General features: G+C 44.4%; 1 protein-coding gene across 1 annotated transcript in view; it reads left to right on the top strand.

Annotated features, from left to right (window-relative positions):
* LOC119454185 (sorting nexin-29-like) overlaps positions 1-22,152 on the top strand; it is a 41,976-nt gene extending 19,824 nt beyond the window's left edge. The window contains 13 exon segments of the mRNA XM_049667969.1: positions 2,354-2,512; positions 3,939-4,002; positions 4,871-4,999; positions 7,857-7,876; positions 7,879-7,928; positions 9,399-9,503; positions 10,318-10,386; positions 10,388-10,435; positions 10,620-10,678; positions 10,786-10,882; positions 13,700-13,836; positions 17,727-17,870; positions 20,887-22,152. Coding sequence (XP_049523926.1) covers positions 2,354-2,512; positions 3,939-4,002; positions 4,871-4,999; positions 7,857-7,876; positions 7,879-7,928; positions 9,399-9,503; positions 10,318-10,386; positions 10,388-10,435; positions 10,620-10,678; positions 10,786-10,882; positions 13,700-13,836; positions 17,727-17,870; positions 20,887-21,031 — 1,226 coding nt within the window. The 3' untranslated portion in view covers positions 21,032-22,152.
* Positions 22,153-25,484: the final 3,332 nt, after the last annotated feature.

Genomic DNA, 25,484 nt, shown 5'->3' with positions numbered 1-25,484 from the left:
TCCTTGTCACCACTTGCGATCGGTACTACCTAAATAAAAACTTAGAGGCTCCTCACTCATTTATTAATGCGTTAGCATGAGGAATGTCAGAGTGGAAGTGTATGTGTGGGAAGACAGTCATGTGGTAGAGGGGATGGGAGAGCATAGAAGAGTGTGCATGTGTGTATGCATATGCAGCCACTTTGAAATAAAAGCGCGGTTCCTTTAGAGACATGCCCTCAGTGGTGACACGACCATGGGGTGACGGGTGATACGTGGTAATTAGTCGCTAATTAACAAAAATCTGTCGGTTAACTTTTAGTCTTTTAGTTTCGACTGGCTCATTCTAATTGGGGAATTGAAGCGAGCTCTCAGTACAAGCCGTATCAACTTTTGAATCTAGAATAAAGTGCAGTTATCCACTGAATTGTGGCACGACGAAATGTCGCTATCAGAGCGTGCCAAACTGAAGCTGGTAGGCTGCAGCGATCGCAAAGCCTACGCTCGAGGTGACGTTCTGCTTACGTCACCCTGCAGCTCAAAATCAAAAGATCTGAAGGTGGGTCCGAAGGTGGCTGAAGGATCTGAAGGTGGCTACCGGTGGGTCCGAGTAATCGTGCAACTCCACAAAGTAATGCTCTGAAATTTGATCAGAGACAGTACTCTCTTGAAATCAGTTTGGCACTAAACTAGATGCAAATGAAAAAAAATTTAATTTTCTATGTCAGTGCTTCGATCATAAACAAGTTATATATGTTGGGCATTCTGCACTAAAATTTATTATGCAACGTGCTGCTAAAATCACGTGAATGTGCTGTTAAATCTTAAAACAAAGACACTGTGCGCATTCAGCCTCTAAAAGATTTACATTGACCAACTGATAATGCGGACTCAATGGGAACCACCTAAAGTCCGAAATATTGAGTTCGGCAGAGAATTCCAAAAGTGGCCAAAAAAGGTGTGTCATGTTCTCGGATTGTCACCTTTGGGATACCTTATCTTTTGCAAGATTTTGTCTGACTAGCGCTGGACGCATTGGCATCTACAATAAAACTCCGACTTGGGCTAGTTAGTAATGCTTCATCTTGAAATAAAACAGCGTGCAGGAAGGAGGACAGATAGAACAAGAGACACACCACAAGCGCTGACTCGCAAGTGAAGGGTTTTTTGAATAATTCACACAAATACACGTGACTTGACTTTCCACAGCCTTCTAAAATCAGCCCAAGTTAGGAAAATGTCTGCTGCAGAAAGGTAAATTTCTTGTCATGCAAACCAAGTGATGTTCAGCTAACACTATTTATATTAATTATATATATTATAATATATATTTATTGTATATATTGTAATATTTATATACTATTTAGATACTATTTAGGCCCAAATATCAGACTCCCTGGGAAGTGATAGAAGCCTGTCATATAAGCCCTCGTCCGTGCAGACATCGAGAGTGGAGTTTGCGCCTCTTCAAGCTGCTCGAAGAAGCATCCCGGTGCTGTGTCGCTATTTAACCTGTCAATGAACAAACACTGGATGCGCAGAACTCGCAAACATCAAATGCAGCCAACACAGCCGTTCAACATTTAGCGGTTGGTTTGGCTTGTCCTGCGGCTTACCACCGTCAGCGACTACTGGATCAACTAGGCTTCGCTAGTTACGCTTTCGAGGTGACACTTGCTGCGTGGGCGATGTCCGTGCCGGCAACATATTAAAACTAAAATAGTGATTTTGTTTCCGACTCTGTCGCTAAATGCGGTCATGTAGGCAGAGTTCGATTACCGAGCAGGGCGCTGTGAGGGGCTTGACATTTTGGAATTTACCGCGGAGACCATGGCGCATTCAAAAGCGGAATGTGGTGGTCACAAGTGTGCAGCTAGGGTGTCTAGTGCAGTTGACATTTTTCTTTTAAATTTTTTTTATGTTCTTGTCATTATACAGTAAACTCGCAGCGTATCATGCGGGAACATTGTGGGAACAACACTGTACTAGATAGGTTTCTAATACATTGGTGTCTATAAGCCTCTTGCAGTGATGGGGCTTTACTGACGTTTACGCTCGGGAAAACACGAACAAGGAACATATCAGCGGGGTTCACTGTATATGGCAATGCGAGCGCTCAGCGCACTGTGGTGCAACTTCTCTGTGCAACTGCTTTCAAACCTGTTCAGCACCTAATGACCGGCACCGATAACTCTGGACGTATCTAGACTGCTCTAATTTCCAAAGCAGCTGTTGTAATAAAATATACACTGTTCTGATATGAAGCAGTTGGCAACAAATGATGCGATGGTGTTTTTGTTTTCCTCAGTCCCTGATATTTCACTTTCCCGTGTGTAACAGGACTGTCTTGGTTCCTTTTTCTCTGTCTGCACAGAGGACTCCATTCCCAGCTACAGCGAAGACACGGAGACTGCAGCGGCTGCCCTAGCTCTGGCACAAAACGTGTCGTCACTCGCTTTGGGTGCCGTCGAGTCACCGAGTGCTGTAGCGGCTGAAGCTGAGCTTGCCTCTGACATGGCATCTGCGACGCCAGGTCAGGGAACAAAGCACCTTGCACGTTGTGCACATTACAAGTCATGTTAAAAGCGAGAGCATTCCTTTCGCTACCCTACCTCACTTTGGTCTGTCTAGTGGCCTCGATACAATGATTGCGTAAAAAGAATTAAGAAAATAACCCCCTACGAGGAACTGAACCTAGGCCTGTTGCATTGCAAGCGAGTACAGTCGACTGCCGTTAATTCGACCCTGACCGTACCAACGAAATTGATCTAATCATACAGCGGGTCAAATTAAACAAGACGCAGGAAAAAAATGGTAAAACACATCGCTGATACATTTGACAGCATTTTCCTGATTCTAACATGCCCCGAATCAAACCCAGGCCCACTTTCTTTGTGTCCAAAGTAGAAAACTAATGTCGAAATAATATTGAAGCTTCTTAACAAAATAGAAATCTAATGTGCGCCCAATTTTTTTAGCAAGAAAATTGGATTGTATGTGTGTTGCATAATGGCAACCGGGTTCCGAAAGTCAGCTTTGCCGCATTACACCTGTGCTGTGTGGTAAAGCATACAAATGCCGCAAAGGCGCTTTTGGTTTCCTGTCTGATAGCACAGTGCAGGCGGTTTTCGCCCCAGTTTTCTTGAAAAAAGAAAGGCGTCTTTTATAATAGTGTAATAAGATATTGTGAGCTTCGGTTATTGCTTAAAAACCTGCCCGTATTTTTTCGGCAGGCAGGCTGTAATACGTGCGGGGGCAAAATACGTGTGACACTAGAGCGAAAGGGCATCGCCACGACCACACTTTCACAACATGCATGTGTGGCTCGCATATGTGGGGTTCATGGAGTTCAAAGGTGTCCAGAGACATGCAGTGAGTTTGGCTGCAAAAGTGACAAAGACAAACGGGTGCACCGTCATGCTCCGCTCAATCGGCTGTAATGGAAGTTGGATGAAGCATGCGTGCTGTGTGAATGGGGCTCTCGCTTAACTTAATCATCGTAGATGGGTTGCGCCTAAAATTTTTGTTTCTTCCCATTGATCGTGCTGTCAACTTCAATTTCTCCCGTCTCCCTGTTTCAATGGCTCAGTGCCCATGGCATTCTGCTGCCGGCTGTATGGCTGCGCAGGTTTGATTTTCGGCGCTGCATCTTGATGGAGAAAAAAACTTACAAAAAAATGCTTGTTCAGATTTAGGTGCACGTCAAGGACTCCCAAATGATCAAAATCAATCCACAGCCCATCAAAATCAATCCAGAGCCCCCCACTCCAAAATCCCTCATGGTCGATGAGTTGCTTTAGAGTTAATCAAATTTTGATTGCTGGTGTCACAGGTGATGCCGCAGTGACATTATGAAAAAATGTTTGCCATCAGTTCAATGACACAGGATTTTTACTGGTGGCAATGTTTTGAGCATCGGGGCAGACTGGCTGATCGTTACTGCCTTCCTTAAATTACAGATGAGCTCAAGCAAGCTCTGCTCGTCATGACTCAGCAAGTCAAAGATGTCGAACAGGAGAATACGTGAGTGCTACATTTTAATTTTTGGTTATTCATTGACTGAATGAATGAGTGAAATGGATGATTAGTGGCAGTGAGTCAGAAGACAAAGGGAAGCAAGGATGAGTGAAGGCACTAGCATCATAACTGCCTCACTGAATTGAGAGCGCCTGAACTATCCTGCAACAAGCAAGGAAATCAAGAGTGTCAGAAGACAAAGGTTGGCAGATTCATAAACGAAAGATGTGGAGAAAGGAGAGAGAGCTTTTCAGTGGTGTGTTACAGTCACAAGCAAAAGTTCAGAGACCAATGGTGCTGAGAAAAGATTTCTTCGCAACCTGAGCATGCCAGCTGAAGTCAAGTGGTACAACCTGCATGCCCATGTATGACAAATGCAAATGTTTGAACCAATTCCATGTTGCAAAGCCGTGGTAGAAGAAATTTAGATTTTTTTACTGATGCAGTGGTCTCGAAACTTTTCTTCTCAACTATAAACTGTGAAACTGCACAACGCTCAGTTGTAATTCTGAATCCACGTAAAGCCCATGTAACTGTACACTTGTTGTGCCTCCAGCCATACAAGTCTTTGGCACTGAATAGTCTTTTCCTGCATTAAATATCACAAGTTCAATACTGACTTTGGTACGGTCATTGTGGCAGTTGCAATCTCCACGTGAAAGAAGTAAAGTAGGAAACCATCAAATCCACTCAAGTATGCTTTATGTATTTGCTGGTGGAGTGGGTTCATATTGTGTACAACATTGTCTTACAACTTAAAACTGGTAGCATCTGTAAGAAGTTCAACATAACTTTTGATGTCGCACTACCGTGCATGTGAGAGCCCAGTTCTTGTCGCTTGTTGAACTCACTTCATTGCCATCACATCGCGCAGTACCCTGAGGAGGATGGTGGAGCAGGAGAGTGAAGTTAGTGCCAAACTACGGGCCGACGCCCGGGAGGCCGAGAAGCAGACCAATGAGCGGCTGGACAGACAGGAGTCCCGAATACAGACACTCACCAGGTAAGTTAGAGAGACACTTTCTTTGCTTGCTTGCCCAGGGTTTTGCATGGGTTGGTCAGATCCTTGGCAAGGGGGGGGGAGCATCTCTGCAGGGGATTGCCACAAGCCAATCTCCCGATTTAAAAAAAGATCATGCTGATCTCATGCACTGCGAGAATTGGTGTAAGCGAAGCTTCGATGAGCTGGCAAGACAAAGAGGCACATCACAATACGAAATGCCAGCTGATTTCGATGATGAACGCGTCTCATAACCTGCCCATAACTGTCATCAGCTGCAGTGGCGTAGTCAGGGGATCACTTTCGGTGACGCTACACTACCGTGAAAACGTCCCCAAAAAATTGTTCACTCTGAAAAAACTAATGCGTGCCTTAACTGCCCTCAAGGGCTCAAATCGCCACAGGCACGTCCGAAACAGCTTTTCAGGCCCACCATTACAATTATTTGGCGCCTCGGTGCTCGCACTGTAACAGGAGATGGCAGGTGCGCACGTGTGTAATTAAGGAACACATTTATGTCCTGTGACAGTAGCCCCTTTGCACTCTCGATATGCTTCACTGCAGTACATTGTGTACTTTTGGGAACCGGCACTATGACCCTTGTCGTGCTTTTTCGCGTTCGACGCCATCGTCATGATGAAGGTGTCGGCGCCATTGCTGACAGCTGGGAATCCTATGAAAACACGGCACCGAACAGCAGGAAGCTTGACAGCAAACGTCGAATTAGCTAGGTCTAATGCTAGCACAAAACGACTACTACGACTGCCAGCTGATTGGTGCACAAGAGCGCTTGTTTTAAGCTGTGAGATAATAAAAATAACAGCAGTGGTGGCTTCAGGTAATGCCGTTTCGAACCTGTGGTCACGGCAAAGAACGGCGAAAGGTTTCAGACGTCCTTGTACATTGACTCTATAGTTCGAACACCCTCCCAGCACCACCACATGTGCCATAGGACATGTGGCGGTGCTGGGAGGGTGTTAGAATTATCAGGCATGTCCGAGAAATCGGTTATTGACTGTATCAGCTTTGCAAGATTTTGCGTGACTTGGCATCAGACGCATTGAAAGAAACAGCCAGTAGCATTCCTGGCACTGTGCGAAGATAGTGAGCTTGGCACAGCTCCATATACACTGTGACGCATACCATATTTACTCAAATCTAGGACGACTCCGATTCTAAGCCGACGACTCCGATTCAAAGTCCGAAGCCAAAAAAAAAAAAAAAAAGAAGAAACCTCAAATGTAGGCTGAACAAAAAAGCGAGGACAGGGTTCATAAAATGAAAACAGCATTTATTGAATATGAACATGCCGAGCTCATTCTACTTCATCATTGCTGCTAGCCTTGTCGCTATCTTCCTTATCGCTGCCATTTTCAAACAGTGCACCATATTCAGTACCATCAAGCGCATTAGAGATGTTGCACGTTTTGAAGGAGTGCACGATCAAAGTTCCTGTGTAAATGTCATCCTCGTTGCAGCGCACACAAAAATCATCTCCGGTTGCCCCCTCCAACGACAGACGTTTTTCTCATCGATGCTGAAGTTCCGCCCGGCTTGAACATTTGACGATGCCTCTGCGGTTAGCACAATTGTTCCTTAGAAAGTGGCACTATAGTGGCATCGCCTGTTTGGTGCCATTACAATAACGTCACGGCGCCCGCCGATGCTACACCATACCGATACGACACAGGTAAAAATGGCCACTTCGCTCGTGTACTTCAGTTAGCTACTGGCGCGGCTAGTAACGGCTGCGATACTGACTTTTCTAGATGGCACTAACTATGCACCATATTTATCAGTTTCAGTTAAATACTGGCACTCTTTTCAAAATCTTCGAATCTAAGCCGACCCTAGAGTTTCGTATATGATTGTTTAAAAAAAAACTATCGGCCTAGATTCGAATAAATACGGTATATGGCAATGCGTATGGTGCCAAGTCATGAGAAACCTTGCCAAAGTGGTCGTATCACCTAAAGTGGCTAGCGTAGTGACAGCTTCTACTTCGCAAGATGGACAACGACCACGACAACACGTCAAATAGCCAAGAGATGGGTAACAAAAGCTTCACTTTAATATATTTACATGTCTGATGGTGCGATTCGAACCACGGTACCCAAGCTAAATAGTCCAATGCTCTGGTGCAGGCTTCTAACGTGCGCTTAATTCTCAGCATTGCTGCTCGTTGCTCTTGGCAGTTCGGGCTCTGAAACATTTGAAATGCACATTCATATTAATAAAGTAATTAACGATGAAAAGTTTATCGCGAGCGTGGGACAAAACAGCGTTTGGCTTACACCGATTTTCACAGTGTGTGGGATGTGCATGTTTTTTGTTTTTTTTGTGGATGCTCCGGTGTGATGATGTTCGTGTAACTGGTGCACCTGGCTGCCGGTGTAGCACAAGCGACTCTGCATCTTTGGACCTCTTGGCTGCGCATACACCTGCTCAATCTTCTGCGCATCTGCCCACGTTGTAGTCGAAAGAGGGAGGTGTGCTGTGTACTGCATTAGAGTCTTTGAACAGCTGGTCACTGTCAGATCAAGAGAATATGCGCAAAAGGCAGCCAGAGCTCTAATTCGCTTCCTGCAGTTTATGGGCCTGCGAAATAGGCGCTGATAGTGACATCAGAATAGCTGCCTCAGAATTTTGTGCACTGATTTGCATTTTGCCACTCATTTTTCTCACTATCTTTTTAAATTTCTTCTCTCTTTCCCTTCGTGCAGGGACATAAGCTGAACTTTTCTGGTTAACCTCTCTGCCTTTTCTCTATTCTATCTCTCTCTCATACTTTGCATTTGGCTTGCTGTAAGGCTGGTTGTTTGCAGTTGTTCAACATCAAAACTCTGTCGGTTGTGTGCAGGGAAAACCAGCTGTTGAAGCACCACTCAAAAAGTACATAGCAGCCGTGCAGATGCTGAAACGGGATGGCCTGGCAGCCCACGAAGGTAAGTGTTCGGCTGCAGGGCTTGTCGAGGCTGGAATACAGTGAAATCTCGATGATACGAACCATTAGCCGAAATTCGTATCATCGAAACACGATTAAAACTAGCTAAATTAAAGAGTCGGAGGTGAACTCACTCAGGCATGCGCACGTAAAAGCATTTACAGTATAGATCACTTATAACGTAACGTTTTATCGCGCCGAACTGGCGTACAACGCGGCCTTTTCCGACTCCAGTTTACCCTCCCATAGAACTCTATGTATACGCTACGCTTACAGTGCAGCCGCGTGAGACGAAATACCGGTTATAATGCGGCTTCCGCTGAAAATCTCGCCGGACAAGGGCGGTAGCGCAGCACACTTCTCAACGAGGTGCGCCCACCGACGGGAGAGGATATCAATGAAGGCGATGCGAAGGAGGAGCATGAGACGGGAGCATGAGTCCAAGGGTGATAAAATTGTCCACCGCGCGACGTATGTGCGAGGTGAAAGTGCGCCTTTCGCGCGGGGGACGCGCGCCTTCACGCACGGAGAGCGACACACAGTGGAGAGCAACGCGACTTCCGTCACGGCAGGGCGCACCAGTCGAGCTCGGCCCTGCTTCGGAAAATCGATTTCATGTGTCGCACAGTATATTTACACCCTGCTGTTCAGCCTGTATATCAGCCAGTTTTACAGTGCCACCATAAGTAGAGTAAAGTAGGATCAGTACCTGCATGAAACTCCTCACTAGATGACTGCAGAGAAATTGGCACGCCACAACCACATAGTGTGCATCTGATGGTGCAAGCTTCACAAACAATTCTTTCATCGATGAGCTCTCCGCGCAACAGCACCGCATTGTCATGTCTGCTTGGTGTTTCAAATAACACGGCAGCTGTAATTCAAGCTCGTTCAGGTTGCTGACTTAGGCCGCACACACTGCAATTTACAACTAACTATACCACCTTCTGTGACTTTCTGTCAACACTCTGTAAAGTTGCACCAAGGGGGGCCTTATCTCATCCCAAAACAATAATCGTCATCCATCTTGGATACCTTTAGTTCTTTAGCACTGCACACCCGGTACTTTCAGGTCACTGACAGCATATACGTTATCAGCATGACATAGCAGTCTAACAGAAAAGCATTGAACATAGAGTTTTAAAGAAAGGAAATGCAAGCAAGACATGATGATTATTATTTGGGGACAAGATGCAACCCAAAAGGTGTAAACTTTTTTTTTAGAGTGAAGCTTCTGAACACAGCTGCAGTCTTCTTCATGCTTTCCGTTTATGCATTGCCAATCGACATGCATTGCCATTTGTTCTGCGGTCACACTGAGCACACATTCATAGGCAGCCAAGGGGTTCTTAGGTTCATCTTGCACATTATAGTAGCTACTTCGGTGCTGTTCCACATTGAGAGTTTGTCATGTTGGGTTGCCTACGTCTGATACCTTGTCTTGTGTTCTTGTTTCAGAACTGCGCAACATGGGTGGGAGATGTTGAGCCAGCCATTCCGGATGCCAAGCCACACATTGACCACCAGTTTGAGGCCAGCGAGTACGAGAAGAAGTTGGTTCAGGTACGGAGACTGCTGAACTGCACTAATTGCTGTCTCGGTCCACACGGGCACTTGCTTTGCCATGCACATCCGAGAGTGGCTTTAGAGAGGCCATTAGGACCAACACTGCTCTTTAAGGTCAAGTTTAAGTTTGACGTCTAAAGCAGGTCATGGACACAACAAACTGCGCACATTTAATCCTTGGCGATTTAATCCTTTACAAGGCACTGGCATGAGATGTTGAGCAGAGGTGATGACTAGAATAAATGTACCGCATACAGAGACATCAAGCTTACCGCTAGAGCTATAATGGACTGCTGCCTCATGTCAAAATGATGACAATGTATTTGACATCTAGTACTGCTATCATCATCATAGAGTAAGTTAGAGACAACAGTGCAATAAGTTTGTACTGGATGGAACATTGGAGTAGCTTTGTTGTACGGTTGCCAAATGCTGTCATCTGAAGAGTGTGTCGTGCTGTGATGATCAGGCTGTCGCCATGTTCATCGCAGTCTTCACTGTCCTGAACCATGCTGTCTATTGTCATCATCCAGCCAGCTATATTGCCGTTTTGGGTGATGCATAGCATGTCATGTCTTAAGTGGCATCAAATAGTGTTGCGATTGTAATAACAATCTTTTTCTCTCTGGCATTTTTCTCTCGTCCTATAGTCGGAGCTTGCGCCTCATATTTGTGGCCCTGTTATGTTCACATACACAATAAGTCAACATAGCATCATTCTTGACAAACCTGTTGATTTTCAGCACTGTGCAATGGTCATCCATCGCAATGTTCATCCATCGCGAGCTTGTGCTGGGGTCACTGTCCACAGGTTGCCGAGATGCACGGGGAACTGATGGAGTTCAACGAGCGGCTGCATCGTCTGCTGCTCTTCCGCGAATGCCACAATTCGCAGGCTACGCGAGGAGCTCACCGACTTGCGTGGAACGGTGAGCGCTCTGTTGTGATCACACTGTCCTGCTGCCTGGTTCAGCATTCCTTGGTGCGTTTCTTCTTGGTAGCACCGGGACGAAAAAATAAGCTTCAGTTTGCAGCTGAGATTCCACTTCATGCATGCCACGTTTGTTGCCCATTCAAAGCGGTTCCTTGCATCCACGGAAATTCCCATTTCAGCTGCCTGACGAAAACCAGACTTCCGATGATGACCTGAGTGTGACGTCGGACTATGATGCGTGAGTCATCCTTTCTGGCTCTACTCTCCCCCTTTTATTTAAGCGTGTCGCCTTCTTGGAACTGTGCTTGAAAAAGCGAGTCTGTGACCTTGTGTCCTCGCGTGCAGGTCGTCGCAGAGTGCATCTCTGAGGCCGCTCATCAACTTGTGGATCCCCTCGGCATTCCTCGCTGGGCACCAGTCGCACGCATTCCACGTCTACCAGGCAAGTACAGTGCAGAGAAATTTCAGCGTTTTAATGCGATTGCATTCTGCGGGATGTTAGCAGACTTCTGTGATTGAGTATCAAAAAACAATTCCCTGGAAGGCCAACCAGCATTTTGGATTTCTAAAAGTGCCAGCTGGTCTTGTGCTGCTTAGCATCTACTTCATAAAATAAAGCAAACACAAGCCAAAATCTAAACAAAATGAAATGACTAAAACTTAATATTTTGGGGCCCATACAAAATGTAAAGTGTGCCGTGACTTCCCTTGCTCACAATGCACAGTAAAGGCAATGGCCCTCACATAAGTATGAGTGAGATTGCACAATGTGCGTGCATAGATGTCATCCAGATAACCATTTGTCCTGTTTATCGCTTGGTGTGTAGTCTGCGCAATCTCACACGCACTTAAGTGAGGGTCATTGCCTTCGCTGCCAACTGTTAATAAGGGAAGTCACATTACACTGACGTCTCGTATGGGCTCTGAAATGTCCTGTTTTGGTAATTTCTAGGAGTGTGCGAATATTAAAATTTGCGAACACGAATTGAATACTTAGCTTCAAATATCGAATAATGATATGCACATGTATTAGCAAGTTGAATTAATTTGTTATGTTGTAACATTGCAGTTGCATTGTCAATGTAAAAAAACTAGACTAGTAAGCCGTTATTCTAAAACATTGTGCATTTGGCTCATGTAAATTTGCAAAATTTAGTAATTCTCGCCAGCTGTGCTCACCAGCCTGTAGCTTATTATACCGCATCAAATGCCCGTAAACTCGGAAGCATTTGACCCTGTGCCATTTGTCACTCATCACACTTGCTGTCAAGCAATAAGCTCAGAATTGGGGGTGGCGCTGAAAAAAAGAAGGGAAAAAGAAAAACGGTGGCTAGCTTTGCACGGCATTGCTGTTTGCTAGGCTAAAGGCACAGTGGAGCTGTATTTTCTGTTATTCAATGGCTTTTCTGAGGTCAGCGAGGACTAAATTCCCACTTGTTCCGCCTGTATTCCCGCTGCCGTTGTCATCTTCTTTCGAGATACTCGGGATCATCATCAGCTCGTCGACGCTGTTTTGCTTCCTCGTTAGCCCGGTATTCTGCATTTGCTCTCTGTCAACAATTGTTTTCCGACATGGCTTGGAGACGCCATTCTTTTTTGCGCAGCTTCTTCCTCAGGAGTGTGTATTTCTTGGGTCTACCCATGGCGACACCAAGCTCGAATCCGCGACACGAGGGTCAGCCTTTATATACAGCTACTCATGTCACTGCCTTTTTTTTTTTTTTTTTGGTGCGGTGACACAAGTAGCTATTGGCAGAGTCAATCATGTGCTGCGCAGTGATGTCACGGCTTGGCGCGGCAGAGAAGAGCTCGGCGCAACTAGGTAGAGCTATACATGGTTGGGCAGGAGCGGGCACAAGTGTTGCGTCAACGTCATCACTAGGCGCGGCTTGGCGGCGTCAATGCGTGACCTCACACCAGCTGGGCCCGGTTGCCACGGTGACGCACTCATCGCTCGGCGAGGGGGTTTTTTGGATTCAACAGACACATTAAGCCCGGCTTTAACAGCTCCGCTGTTTAAAAAAGAAAAAAAAAAAAAAAGTGCGCACCCTCGCTGTGCCTTTTGCTGCTGAGAGGCTGGCTTTCCCGCAAAGTATAGAGGTTTAGCGGCTAAGTATGCTTTACAGGCGAAATTTCGCGAGCAGCACAAAATCGCCACAAAATTAAGCACATCACCCCAGTATTCTTAGACTAGATAGAAACAATTGCTAAGAACTGTGTTTGCACCCGCAGAGCCAGCAATATATTCGATTTGATTTGAATATTCGTATCCAACCAAATATTCAAACATTTCCGAACCGAACACAAATATGAAAAATTTAATAATCGATAATATTCGAACGTTTCAAATATTCGCACACCCTAGTAATTTCATTATTTTTAGATTTCCGCAAGTGTTTGTTTCATTTCACCATGTTTGTTCCTTGTCAGACAAGTTTCCATTAAACTCTTGATTATTGTCTACATCAAAGCGGCAGGCCAAAACACTGAGTGCTCCAGATCTTGGTACCGGCATTTTTACCAGCGTTGGCTGATGTTACCTGCTTTCCTTGATGTCGATGCAGCAGGATGCTGTAAGTTGCAACACTTCGGCCTCGATATGCCACTCCTCAGCCCCAGCCTCAAGCTCTCGCACATTTGTTCCACCAGCCAATGTCAAGATCTGCAGGATCCAGTCAGCATTTCGGCTTGTTGTCTCGTTCCATGTAGAAGCAGAGCGATGCAATACCAGGCAAAGCCGGTAGAAGTGTGTAATGTGGATTGACCTTTACATAGCGGAAAAGAGAAAAATTCTTTTAAAGTATGGCAAATTACCCTTCCACAATACCAAAAAAAAACCACTCTGACTACGATAAGACGCTTGGTATGCCAGAAAGGGTACGAGAAACTTGGGACGGGTGGCGACACCACCTTAAAGTCCCCGGACCAGCTTGGCGTGACGTCGTAGATTTGGACACAGCACAGGCCTAGTTTAATTTTTATCAGAAAACATGGAGTACATTGTATCTAAAGGTTTCAAAGTGCTGAACTTGGAATGTTTTGCGAACTTTTACTTGACCATGTCCGAAATGCGAAAAAAAAAAAATGCGTAGAGATTCGTGACATTCGTGACTAACGTACCGGGCCTGGGGTTTGGGCACGGAGGTTGAATAAGCCTTGTTGAATAAGCGCTGTGTGTGAAGCAACATGACTGTTGCTGGTTTATTTTGCTGGCTGTACGTGTCATTTTTCTTTTGCACGTGCACACTCCTCTTGGCAGGTGTATGTGCGCATAAGGGACGACGAATGGAACGTGTACCGGCGCTACTCGCAGTTCTACGCCCTGCACAAGCAGCTCTGCAAGAAGAACCCTGTCATCTATTCCTTTGACTTCCCACCCAAAAAGTCTATAGGCAAACAAGGTATGCCATGAAAGTTGTTTGCTGAGCAAATCAGTTCATCGTTTTGGGTGGGAGGGGCGAGTGAAATTAGGCAATATACAGGGTAGTCAGAAGTGGACAAGTTTAGGCTGAACTAACAACTCTGACATTTTTTTTCTTTTTTTGTCGGAATAACTCGCAGAACAACTGCAAACACATGCATCACAACGAAAATCAGAACTAGTAAAAGCTTTTCTCATGCACTCAAAGTTCCTAAGGTTTCTGATTTAGAAATGCAAACTACAAGCAGACTTTGTTCATTCCAGCATGTCGGAACGAAACAAAAGCAAAAACGAGAAACGAAAAAGAACGATATTTTTGACTGGAACAAAAACATAACCAAAATGTATTTATTGTTTTGTTCAGTAGTTAAACTGAGATATTTTGATCGGTTTTCGGTTCAAGGGGAAAGTTGGCAATCTGCAACAACCGACGTCAGGCAACGTGAGAATTAGCGCGTATCTCAGGCAGTGATAGTATGAGCGATAGCTGGTCAAGCGCTCACTAATCTAAGCCTGCCGCCTTGGTGCACTAGCAGATCAGCATCGTAGCAGAAAACCCAGGGCCTGCGCACTGAAGATCTTATCGTTTCGTTTTCCTTCGGGTACAACACTTTGTTACCGACGCTTTATCATTAGTTAATGTTCATTTAAGTTCGTTTTATCGGAACAGCGGTCTCGCATTTCTGTGAGTACACTCGATAACGTGCTGCTTCTGAGATTATGCTTACTGCCTTCACTCAGGCACTCAGCATGATCTCAGAATTCATAATAACCCGAATAGCGTGAAGCAAGCACGTCCTCACTGAGGACGAGACTAGCGCAAGCCCCCCGGGGTCAGCTGCATTACATTCATGCTATATCGTATCCAACCATGTGCAACACGGTTACAGCCGCACAGCCAAATAAATTGAGAGAAAAATATTGGAGATATATAGTGAGAACATAAATATTGAGAAAGCTATTCTCAAATTATTTAGAAAAGTAAATACTATGTTTTATTGTTACTTTGCTTGAAAATTTTTGCAAAACCGTTATGAACCATTACAGATCATTTTTTTTTCGTTCCGGAGCAGAACTGGAACAGAACTTTTTTCAGTGGAACAAAATTAAAACCAGAACAAAAAACACTTCGTTCTGACACCCTGGTTCATTCGACTTTGGCTAATTGGATTGTTCCCTCAATTTGATGATGAAATTTCTATGTGCTCATACATTTCTAAGAGCCAAGTATTTCATTATTTCGATTCTCAAATTGGCCCTCACCGGAATTTAAACTTAGCTTGTCGACACGAATGTGCCTGACCCAAGTGGCGACCTCAATCGTGACCTGACTGGCTGCAACATCTGTCTTTGCCAGAGCTAGGGCACAGTGAATGTGCTGAAATAAGGCGATTTGTCAAAAATGCCTATTTTCAACCTGCCCTTAGAAAATTTTGAAGTGAAAATGGCAGCCAACATTGAATGATTACTGCATTTAACTGTATGTAACACATGCATATGCAGTGGAATCTCGTTGGTACGATCTTCACAGGAACCGGAAAATAAAACGTATCATCCAAAAATCGTATTATCTGAACATAATCATAAGAAATAGAAATGGTATATAAGAAAAAACATATTATGCAGAATCGTATAAATGAGATTCCACTGATATACATTTTTTTTCTCATGAAAATTGGCACAAAAAATTCATTGACGATTACGATACTCCCTAATGCAAAATTTGAGCGCATCTCTATACGTGTTTTCATTTTGCAATATATTGGCTGGCATGGACAATCTGTCTCGTGCAGCACGTTGCAATTGGAGTGAATTGTGGTGCAACTGCCTCGCCGCAGGCAGACCTCTGATCATGCAGCTCTTTGTTTCCATATATGGTTATTGGTGGCGTCGTTGGTAAACAGACGCGCGCTACTCTGGCGCCATCTCGTAGCCATTAACGCCGCGAAGCCCATCTTGCACAGCACTACGCTCTTCTGAAGCTCTTGCCATGCCCTCCTCCTCCACTTTCCTCGGGCTCTCTTCACTATCACTGTCTTCATTTCCCGATGCGCTCCGCATTCACCTTCATCCTTCGCTCTGCTCGTCACTCGGTTACACCGAGGATGACAACATTCGCCTTATGAATGGCCGCCTAAGAGGTGTGCTCTAAAATTGCCTGTGCAGGGAATCAAATGTGAAACCGCGTTCACAGCGTTTGCTTCCTGTCAGAGCTAGTGTTATCACTAGAGACCGAATTATAAGCAAATGCACATTTCTTCCCACGTATCAAGGCTGCACCTATTTAGTGCACGAGCACGAATTATGGGTTAAAAATTTGTTTAGCAGTAATTTTATGATGCCTATAAATGCCTATTTTATGCCTGTATATGTTTTACTTTTGCTTTTAGCACCTGAAAGTACCTTTTTGAGGTGCTCTTTCTGTTTCAAAAGCGCATTCAGCTGCTTCTTTCCTCAAGATCTGGTCGCATTGGCAGGTGCTGTCAGCTCTTGTGCACCTGGAAATGTGACCTAGAAAATAAGCACTTGCGTTTTCAATGTTAGTTGAGATTTTGATTGCCTCTCACTATCTGCCCGACACTGGTTAGCAATGCCTGAGAAATGGTCACCAAAAGACTCCTTCTTTTGGCAGTTGGCACGCAACTCTGTGTTGCACTGCAGGCAGAGATTTGAAAGAGAAAGTGTCAGCATTTTGAGAAAATTATATAGTTGAATGCCTCTACAGCGAAATCACCTGTTGGGTTATGTCTTGGCAGAATCCCTATGTTTCATGTGTATTTTGAACGCCTCTACGACGAACACCACTAAACGAAATTGCCTGTACAGCAAAAGAATTTAGGCATCCCCAATGGCTGATTTGTTCCTTTACAACGAAAGCCACATAGCGGTGTTGCCACTGCCCTCCGCAGACGTCACCAAGGTGCACTTTGCGCTAGCGGCAGCACTAGCAGCGCACTTGACCATCGTGCCGATATCAGAAGTAGTCCTGCTGCACTGCTCCATAAACTGCTAAACTTGTACGCTGCCTGTTGTAACGCAGCAGTGGGTGTGATGCCTGACAAGTACATTGCATTTGATGACAACGTGGTGATATAATCATAACTGAGAACTGGCAATGTCTTCAAAGCCAACTAAGGCGAAAAGGATGCGAATGTCAAGGAAGGCAACTGTGATGAATGTCCTGTAAACGAACCAAGAATTTTGATGGCAAGTGAGGCGATATTTGTATTTGACAATCTGCTGTTTTACTTTGCTTAGTTCCTGCGTTTTGTTATGGAGCCTGCAAGCTTAGGTGCAATAAGGTTGGCTGCAGTCACCCATTCTGTCAGATGAAGTGTGCACAAAAAAAATTTGCGACTTCTTTCACTATGTCTCACCCAAATTCCACGTTAATAAAGTTTATCTTTCGTTGAACGTGCTTAACCTACTCTATTCTGAGTGGTAGTGCGCAACCGTTACAACGAAGCTACCTGTAAAGCGATTGATTTTGGATTTCCTGAGAACTTCATTAAACAGGCGTTTGACTGTACTGTAGACTAGCTTGGAAGGACTGTTGACTGTAGAGTGCTGTGCATGTGTTAGGCAGAAGTGTGAAAGTAAACTTTACTGGTTTAGTCTTTTCCTGTTTGCCAGAATCAGAGGTATGCTATTTCTTTTGTTGTTAAATATTGAATGCGTGTTAGATGTACACTACTTTGTTTAAGAGCTCTTATAAATTCATGGTAATGTTATTAGGAGCCCTGATGTCATTTTTACAATAGTTTTCTACATTAAAACAAAAAAGATGGTTGTGCGTTAGATTCAGGGGCATGCAAACGGTAAACTTACGTGAAGGTTTGTCGTCGTCGTCGTTCCCCCTGTTATTCCAGGATGCCAAGGTTGTAGAAGAGAGACGTCAACGGCTGCAACGATACTTGCGAAGTGTCCTCAACTTCCTCACGCAGACATCGCAGGAGCTGATCGACAGCCCCGACAGAGCCACACTCGTCAAGCTGCTACCGTTTTTCAGGTGAGCCACTTGCAGAACCATGACGAGTGCGTTGATGTGTGCAGTGGCTTGATATTTTTGCAAGAGGAAAAGCCAGAAAAGTACAGTCTGTAAAAAGCCTGTGGAGTTGTGCTTAGATTTAAGTACACCTTAAAAAGACACTAGCGAGAAGAACAAGTGACACTGTATTGGTAAACTATCTCTCTACATTGCCAAAACAACAACCCTTGCTGTATGAGGAAATACCGTAAGCCAGGAAGGATGCAAAAATGAAAGACTGACGGTGACATCGCCTTCTAATTCTCACACCAGCTAGCCATGATGTCATAATATTACGGTGCCCGCTCGGGCCTAGTTAACTTTCTACATTAGACTTCCGTTAATTCAATTTTTTGGCCAATTAAACCCCAACCACAGGTCCTGGCTGGCACCCATACATTTGGATGGGTCCAAACATTCCTTATTTCAATCCTGAAATTGGTCTTTGCCAGATAGCTCACACTCGGCTGGTCAGCACGCACGCGCCTGACCCCAATGGTAATACTAGTGGCGACTCGAATAGTGGCAGTGTCTGTATTGGTGGCGCTTAAGGTACAGTCAATGCGTCGAACACAATTGCTTCTCCTGTTCAAGCGCCTATTTCCGGCCTGTCCCAGGAAGAACTTAAAATGAAAGTGCTAGCTCACAAAGAATTATTGTTATTTACAAGATTCTAATGCATACTTTTTTCAAAACAAGGTCTTCTTCGGTGACACATGGGTTTGGCATATCTGGAATCTGGCTATCTTGTAACCACTTCCATAAAAAAAAACGGTCGGTCAGATGACTTGTAGATGTTGTATGAACATGAACATGGTACCAAATGATACCTCTACATGCCGGGAACACTTAGCAGTAATCGGCAACTAAGCATATAATCAAAAAGGAGATAATTAGCCATAAACACTCATAGAGTGCACAATCTTTTACCAATAGCACAATTTGGCGAGTATGCACTAACTTGCATACTCGTACTGGGTATCTCTGGTGTTCCCGCACACCCCACGCTTTCGCCGCGCACGTCGAGTTCGCGTTTTTAAAGACATGGTCTTCACTGCCGACTTACATGGGTTTGACGTATCTGGGATATGACTATCTTGTAGCCACTTCCAGGAAGAAAAAGGGTCAACCAAGTGTTGGCGCTAAAGATAAGGTCCACTAATTGCGTGTGAAATATGATTCGAATAAAATATAAAATGAGTGATTAATGAACATGAAAAAGAGATGGAATAGAGAGATACAATCTACATTTAATCATTTGAATCGCCATTTATATTGACGTTGTGTTGTTTAGCATCGACGCTTGGTCGACCTTTCCCTATTTTTCCAAGAAAATACGTCAGAAAATTGCCTGCACAGTGCAGTCCGAACGAAGCCGAAACCAAAACTGCATTTGCGCCATTCGCAACAGTCTACCATCACAGCCAGCCTAACCAGCATCATCACCATTGCCATCACAATGGTGATAGCGACAGAGCCATAGAGTTTCATCAAAAATTACTAGAGAGAGCTCTGGCGCTATTGTCTGTGGCAACTGCATGCATGGCAGTCCAGCCGTCTTGGGAATGATGGTTATTACATGGCTTTGCCTAAACTTCCTCCTTCTGGCTTTGAATGGTTCGGTGACTACAGATTGATCATTTGAAAGAAAATATTGCATTATGAATGCTTCAATTCACAGTTGTTCTGCATGCATGCAGAGTCCTTTTGCGTTCTGCATTTAGAAAAGTAGGATTGCTTTGAAACTTGGATCAATAAAGGCAGATACAGCGTAGTAAATATAGCCACAAGGAAGCCTCGGGCACAAGCATGGAGACCAGACGAGTTCATGTGTTTAACATCGTTGCCATGGCAGCTGAACAATTGCAGCGCCACAGTTTCCTCAATTTTAGTACAGGGAGCTGTGTAGGCAGAAATTCTTCCATAACATGATGATGACGACAGGTTTCTTTCAGTCTAAATGCAGGATCACATTAAAATGTTATTTAGATATTAAGCTAGCAGCAACAAGTTGCATGACGTGTTCTTGGTGTTCTGGATAATGGCATGAGTCGCAGGATTAATTAGCAAAAAAAAGGGTTAGTCTAGGTGTGGGCCACCATCACGTTTGTGATCGTTGCGGAGTCGTTTGATAAATTCAGAATATGAAATGCACTATGGATCATACGGAGGACGACATGTGGTTCTTCATGGAGGGTATAGTTCGTTTGTTCCATCTTTTTCTTATTGCCAGAATCTGAGGCATGCAAAGTTTTTCGTGCTAGAAAATGGGGCGTGCATTTGATTTCTGCTTTGTTTAGGAGCCCTAATCACACTTTTACGTTAGTTTTCTACTGTGTACCCTTAAAAATGTGGGTGTGGGTTCCAATTGGAGACATGTTAGAATTTGGGAAAATACTGTCAAATGAATCAGCAGTGCGTTTTTGTATTTTTTCTGACCTGCTGGATAATTCGACCAATTTCAATGGCCCTGTCAATGTTGAATTAATCGAAGTTGGCTGTATTGGTGAAGATGGACTAATACATTGTATCCTAAAAGAGTCAGAGATTGAACTTAGCAAGTTTCAGGAAATTTTGCTGAGCAAGAACAGCCAAAATACGAAAAAATATTTTGAAACATGTGACTTCAAACTGACTTTGGCACTGGGCTTACAGTACAAAATTTAAAAAGAACTAATTTCATCAATTCTTTTACTAATAATCAGCCTGCTACTACAAAGCTTATGAAATTCGGATTTTTGAAAAATACTTCATCCGTCTAAACTAGTTTAATGTATTGTTTCTCTTTAGTGTCCCTCCCTTTAAAGTGCAAACACAATCATAAAAGCCCGTCATTTGAATGATCTGTACCAACAATCGCGTCCAACATGCTTACAGCAGGCTTGAGCGCATGCTTTGGACACATAGTATGACAGATTTGATGGTTTTAACGTACATGTGTTTGCCACTTTATGCTAAATCACATTTTCAAGTCGCACACCCATATTCCCCTTTCCAGGGAACAAGACACAACACACCCTAAGGTACGGCAGGCGCGGCGCACAGCGCAACGGCTCCGCATGCCATTGGCATCCAGCAGTTTGCCGAGCCAAGGCACCAGCAGCTCGGCCCAGGCACCCGTGCGCCACTACATGGGCCACTAAACAGTCGCTCGCCGGTCGAGAGACCAACCACGTCAGAGAATCTCATCAACTTGTTGGTTCCCCTTCCCCGTTGTCACCATCCTGCTGCCATCGTGTGCTACCAAAGGTCGAGGAGATGCTATGTATTTCCAGTCTTGCACATTGTGCCCATCTCGAAATGTTGATGTCCTGATCGTTGCAGGAATGATTTTTCCGCGGTCTTGGAGCAGGGTGCGTTCACTGCTGGTGCGAATGCCTTCAATCGTGGGTGCTGACGCAGAGTAACAGCAGCTTGTCACAAGGAGGGGTGGGGGGAAAAGTCGTGCGATGGCTTTGGCAGACTCGAACGTGCCATTTGTCATGTACCCGAGCTATGCTGTGTGTGCTGGCATTGCAAGCATTGCGCGAGACCTCATTAACCCTTGACTTCGTCAAGTGGGCCATATTACGACTGCACAGACGTTGCCCCCCCCCCCCTGCTGACGTTTCCCATCAACGTTGCCTATCAAAGTTTTACTGTAGCCGGCAGAGTTTATAACTTCCTGTTGGACAGACGGCACAGTGACATCGGTACTTTTGCAGTGTATCAGCTGTGTCTCACGGTGCACTGTGCTTGTGCCGTTTTCAATGGCACTGCCATGGGTGCTGCTCACTTGAACATTGCATTTGAGTAGTGCAGCATGCTATTCTGAATAGTGCAGCGTGCTAGCTTTGACCCCCAGTTGGCGCTGTCATAGGTAGTGGAAAAACAATGGCCAGAGGGCTGAAAACAGGCTGTTCATCTGTTTGCCAAGAACCGTTGATTAGTTTACTCACAATGAGGTTACGTGCTCCCAGTTTGATACAGTCTTGTCGATAAGTTAAAAGTACAGGTCAGATGGTCTGATAGCTGTGGCCATCCCCGTGACCTAACTTTTGAAAAAAAAAAATAAGAGAATTTTTGATTTGATGTCTCGATTTTTCTGACCTGTTTAACGAGGCATTCAAGTGGTCGAAACTGTGCCTGGTACCTGCTGGTATCTTGATCGTGTTTTGTGTGTTTCAAAAAGCACAGCCCCTTCAGGTGCAGCGCTTAAAATTGTAAAGGCCAAAGTGACACTTCGTAACCGTAATTAATAATGAAAATAATGTGTTTTTTTTTTTATGTGCAGCATACTTCTTTAGACACTTCTTATTTAGACCTATGCTGCGAAATTTATTATGCACAAAGTGTGCTTGAGAAAAATGGTTGGGAATGCGCGTTTGCATGTTTGTTCACGGTGCCGGTATGTGGCCATGCAATGGATTGTCTTCTTTCTTTTTTATTGCCAACAATGATTTACATCAGGCAGATCTTGTCAAGTGGCTGAGTGTTTTTCCCACTACACTACATGCCAAGTAGTCAATTACGTTTCCGTGTACCTGAAGTATTTTTAGAGTTTAGGGAGTCCACATTTGTGGATGTTACAGAAACTCACTGAGAAGTTCAAAATTGGTCATTTGTTCTGCGGCTGTGTGTTGTTAACGATGCTTGAAATGCAAGAAATGTGTCAGAACTAATTTTCTTGACATTATTTAGATCTGTTCTGTCCGGGGTGTCATGGTGCAGACAACATGACTGGATGCTGAATCTACTGCCAGTAAAGGAAAACACTATTGGATTCCTTACACCAGCGTGGCTTTGGTTGGTTTGCAATCTCTGTAGTGTCAGGTGCTAGAATCTGTAGCTGTAATTTACGACTAGACAGAGCCACAGCTACATAGTACGTTTGCTAGTTAGAAGCGTAGAAACAGCAGCTTTTGACGTTGCGGTAGATGCCAAGAGAAAACAGTGAGGTGGATCTCAGTGCATGTTTATGATTTAATAGCCAGTTGGCAACGCCAAGCTTTACACGAACTGAATGCAATATTTTCCCTAGTCTTTGACAAGCTCAGACAGCTAAGGTGTAATTAAAGCGCCGCCTTGTGTCTTGAGACAGGTTCAGTGTAATCGTTTGTGGCGATGATCAGGGTTGCTAGGCCAGGAATTCTTTGAAGCAACCACGAAATTCCAGAATGCAGCCAAAAGGGAGCCAGTTCTAGGCATCATGTAAGAAAACTTGCCACGCAGTGACAAAATGTTCACAGAAGCATACACTCCATGCTACTTATTGCAAAAAAATGTTTGCCAAGAAAATAGCGGAACTGCAAGTTAGTTACAGAAATGCACACTGAGCCACTTAGAATTTGAGCAGAAATGTGCATTATCCTATTTTTATTAGCAGAATTCGAGGTGTGTTCAAAAAGAAACTGAACTTTTGAAATATCGTGCCAACTGGCAGAGGGAGCGCGCTGCGGCTACTAGCACATGTAGTGGCAGGTTTAGACAACAAACTGGCATTTGCCGCGTTTTGTAGCTACAGCATTTACAGCTACAGCCGCTGAAGTGAGCACATGAGCACCTGAACAAGCTGTTCTTCGGATTGGTGCCAAAGTGACAATGAAGGAGAAGAACAGCGTGTGTGTGTGAAGTTCTGCTACAAAGTTGGGAAAACTTTCACAGCAACATTTCAGTTGTTTAGCCGAGCATACGGGGAGGACTGTATGAGTCGCACGCAGTGCTATGATTGGTTCAAGCGCTTTGAAGACGGAAGAATGTCGGTCGGTGACGATCCCATGCCTGGACGACCTTCCACATCCACAGATAATAACCACATCGAGAGAGTTCAAACTGTGATTCGTGGAAATCGTCGTTTGACTGTTCGAGAAGTCGCTGACGAAGTGGGTATCAGCGTAGGATCATGTCATGAAATTTTGAGTGACAAACTTGGGATGCGTCGTGTCAGTGCAAAATTTGTGCCGTGTTTGTTGACTGACGAACAGAGGCAGACCCGTGTTAAAATCAGCCAGGAACTGCTCGCCGCAGCCAATGACAATGAAAACTTTCTTAAGATGATCATAACAGGCAATGAGATATGGGTTTATGGCTATGATATTGAAAAGAAAGTGCAGTCATCGCAGTGGGTGGCCAAAGGTTCTCCTCGTCCAAAAAAAAGCATGCATGAGTCGGTCAGAAATGAAGTTTGGTTGTGTTTTTCATTCCACCTCAAATGGAAGTTGGTTGTGTTTTTTTGACTGCAAAGGCATTATCCGTCAGGAATTTGTGCCACATGGTCAGACGGTAAGCAAAAATGTTTACCAGGGAATCCTAGCAGGTTTGAGAGATTCTGTGCGCAGTAAGAGGCCTGAATTATGGGAAAATCAGGCTTGGATGTTGCATCATGACAATGCCCCGGCTCACGCGTCGCTCCTTGTCCGCAGCTACTTAGCGAAACACCACACTCCTGTTGTGCCCCACCCACCGTATTCTCCAGATCTAGCCCAGCAGACTTTTTTCTATTCCCTGAGCTGAAAACCACCTTGAAAGGACGTCGTTTCCAAACCGTAGAGGAGATCCAGGACAATGCGTGAAGAGACCTGCTCGCCATTCCAGAAAGTGTGTTCCAGGAGGCTTTAGAAAAATGGAAGAAAAAATGAGAAGAATGCATTGCCAGTAGAGGGGACTACTTTGAAGGGGACAGCACTTAAAATGCTGTACCATAAGCAGTAAAGGTGTTATAGCAAAAGTTCGGTTTCTTTTTGAACACACCTCGTATGATCGTCAATGCAAAATCGGAATTAATATTGAACTTTTGTAGTTACTTAGGCATTGAAGGTGTTTAAACAGTTGTACTTAGGCAGTCAAGTGATCTCAAGTAATAAAGTGGTAGAGCAACTAAAATTTGATCGACGATGTAGTCACTTTGGCCATACCTGGCAACCCTGACACAATATGATAAAGCTTTAGAATGAGTACCACCATGCATACTGAACTTGGTGATTAGGTTGGACTTAATGGCTGCTTCATGACACATTCACACACTATAGTTGATGCTGCATCAGACATATTTGAGGCATTTGCTGCACAACCCTAGAAAATAAATTAGCTCGGTGTCCACTAGAAAAGCAGATCTTGAAGAGCCAGGACTGCTTCTTACTGCTGGCTTCAAAAGAGCTGTACATAAAGTTGCAAGCACTGTTGCTCTTTCTGGAATTTGTACACGTAGAATTTAAGGTTGCAAGACAAAGTACAACACTTAGTCATTAAACAAGAATACTCACACAATATTTTAAGACTGTTGGCATTCTGCGCTCGAGTTTTGCGGAACAAGTTTTTACTGTGCGCAGCTGCAACGCACATTGGCTGCCATGTTGACACTTCCACGGATAGTAGTACAGTTCATTTGCACATTGTCAATTGAGATTTGACCGCAAGTTTTGTCAGTAAGCAGCTGCTTGCAGGTTAATGAATGTAATGGTTCATACTACATTAGGAACCAAACTCGAAACTTCTGCACAAAAACTGCACCATATGAAAAGAAAAGGAAGACAAGCGGGACAAAGCACCATCAACCTGGTTGATAGTCAGCACTTTGTCTCTTTCTTTCTTTTGGTCTGATGTAGTTCTCGCGTTGAA

The sequence above is a fragment of the Dermacentor silvarum genome, chromosome 5 (genome assembly GCF_013339745.2).
Source record: "Dermacentor silvarum isolate Dsil-2018 chromosome 5, BIME_Dsil_1.4, whole genome shotgun sequence".
Classification (NCBI taxonomy): Eukaryota; Metazoa; Arthropoda; class Arachnida; order Ixodida; family Ixodidae; genus Dermacentor; species Dermacentor silvarum.
Note: the sequence above shows the minus strand (reverse complement) of the source record. Positions and strands in the feature narration are given on the sequence as shown.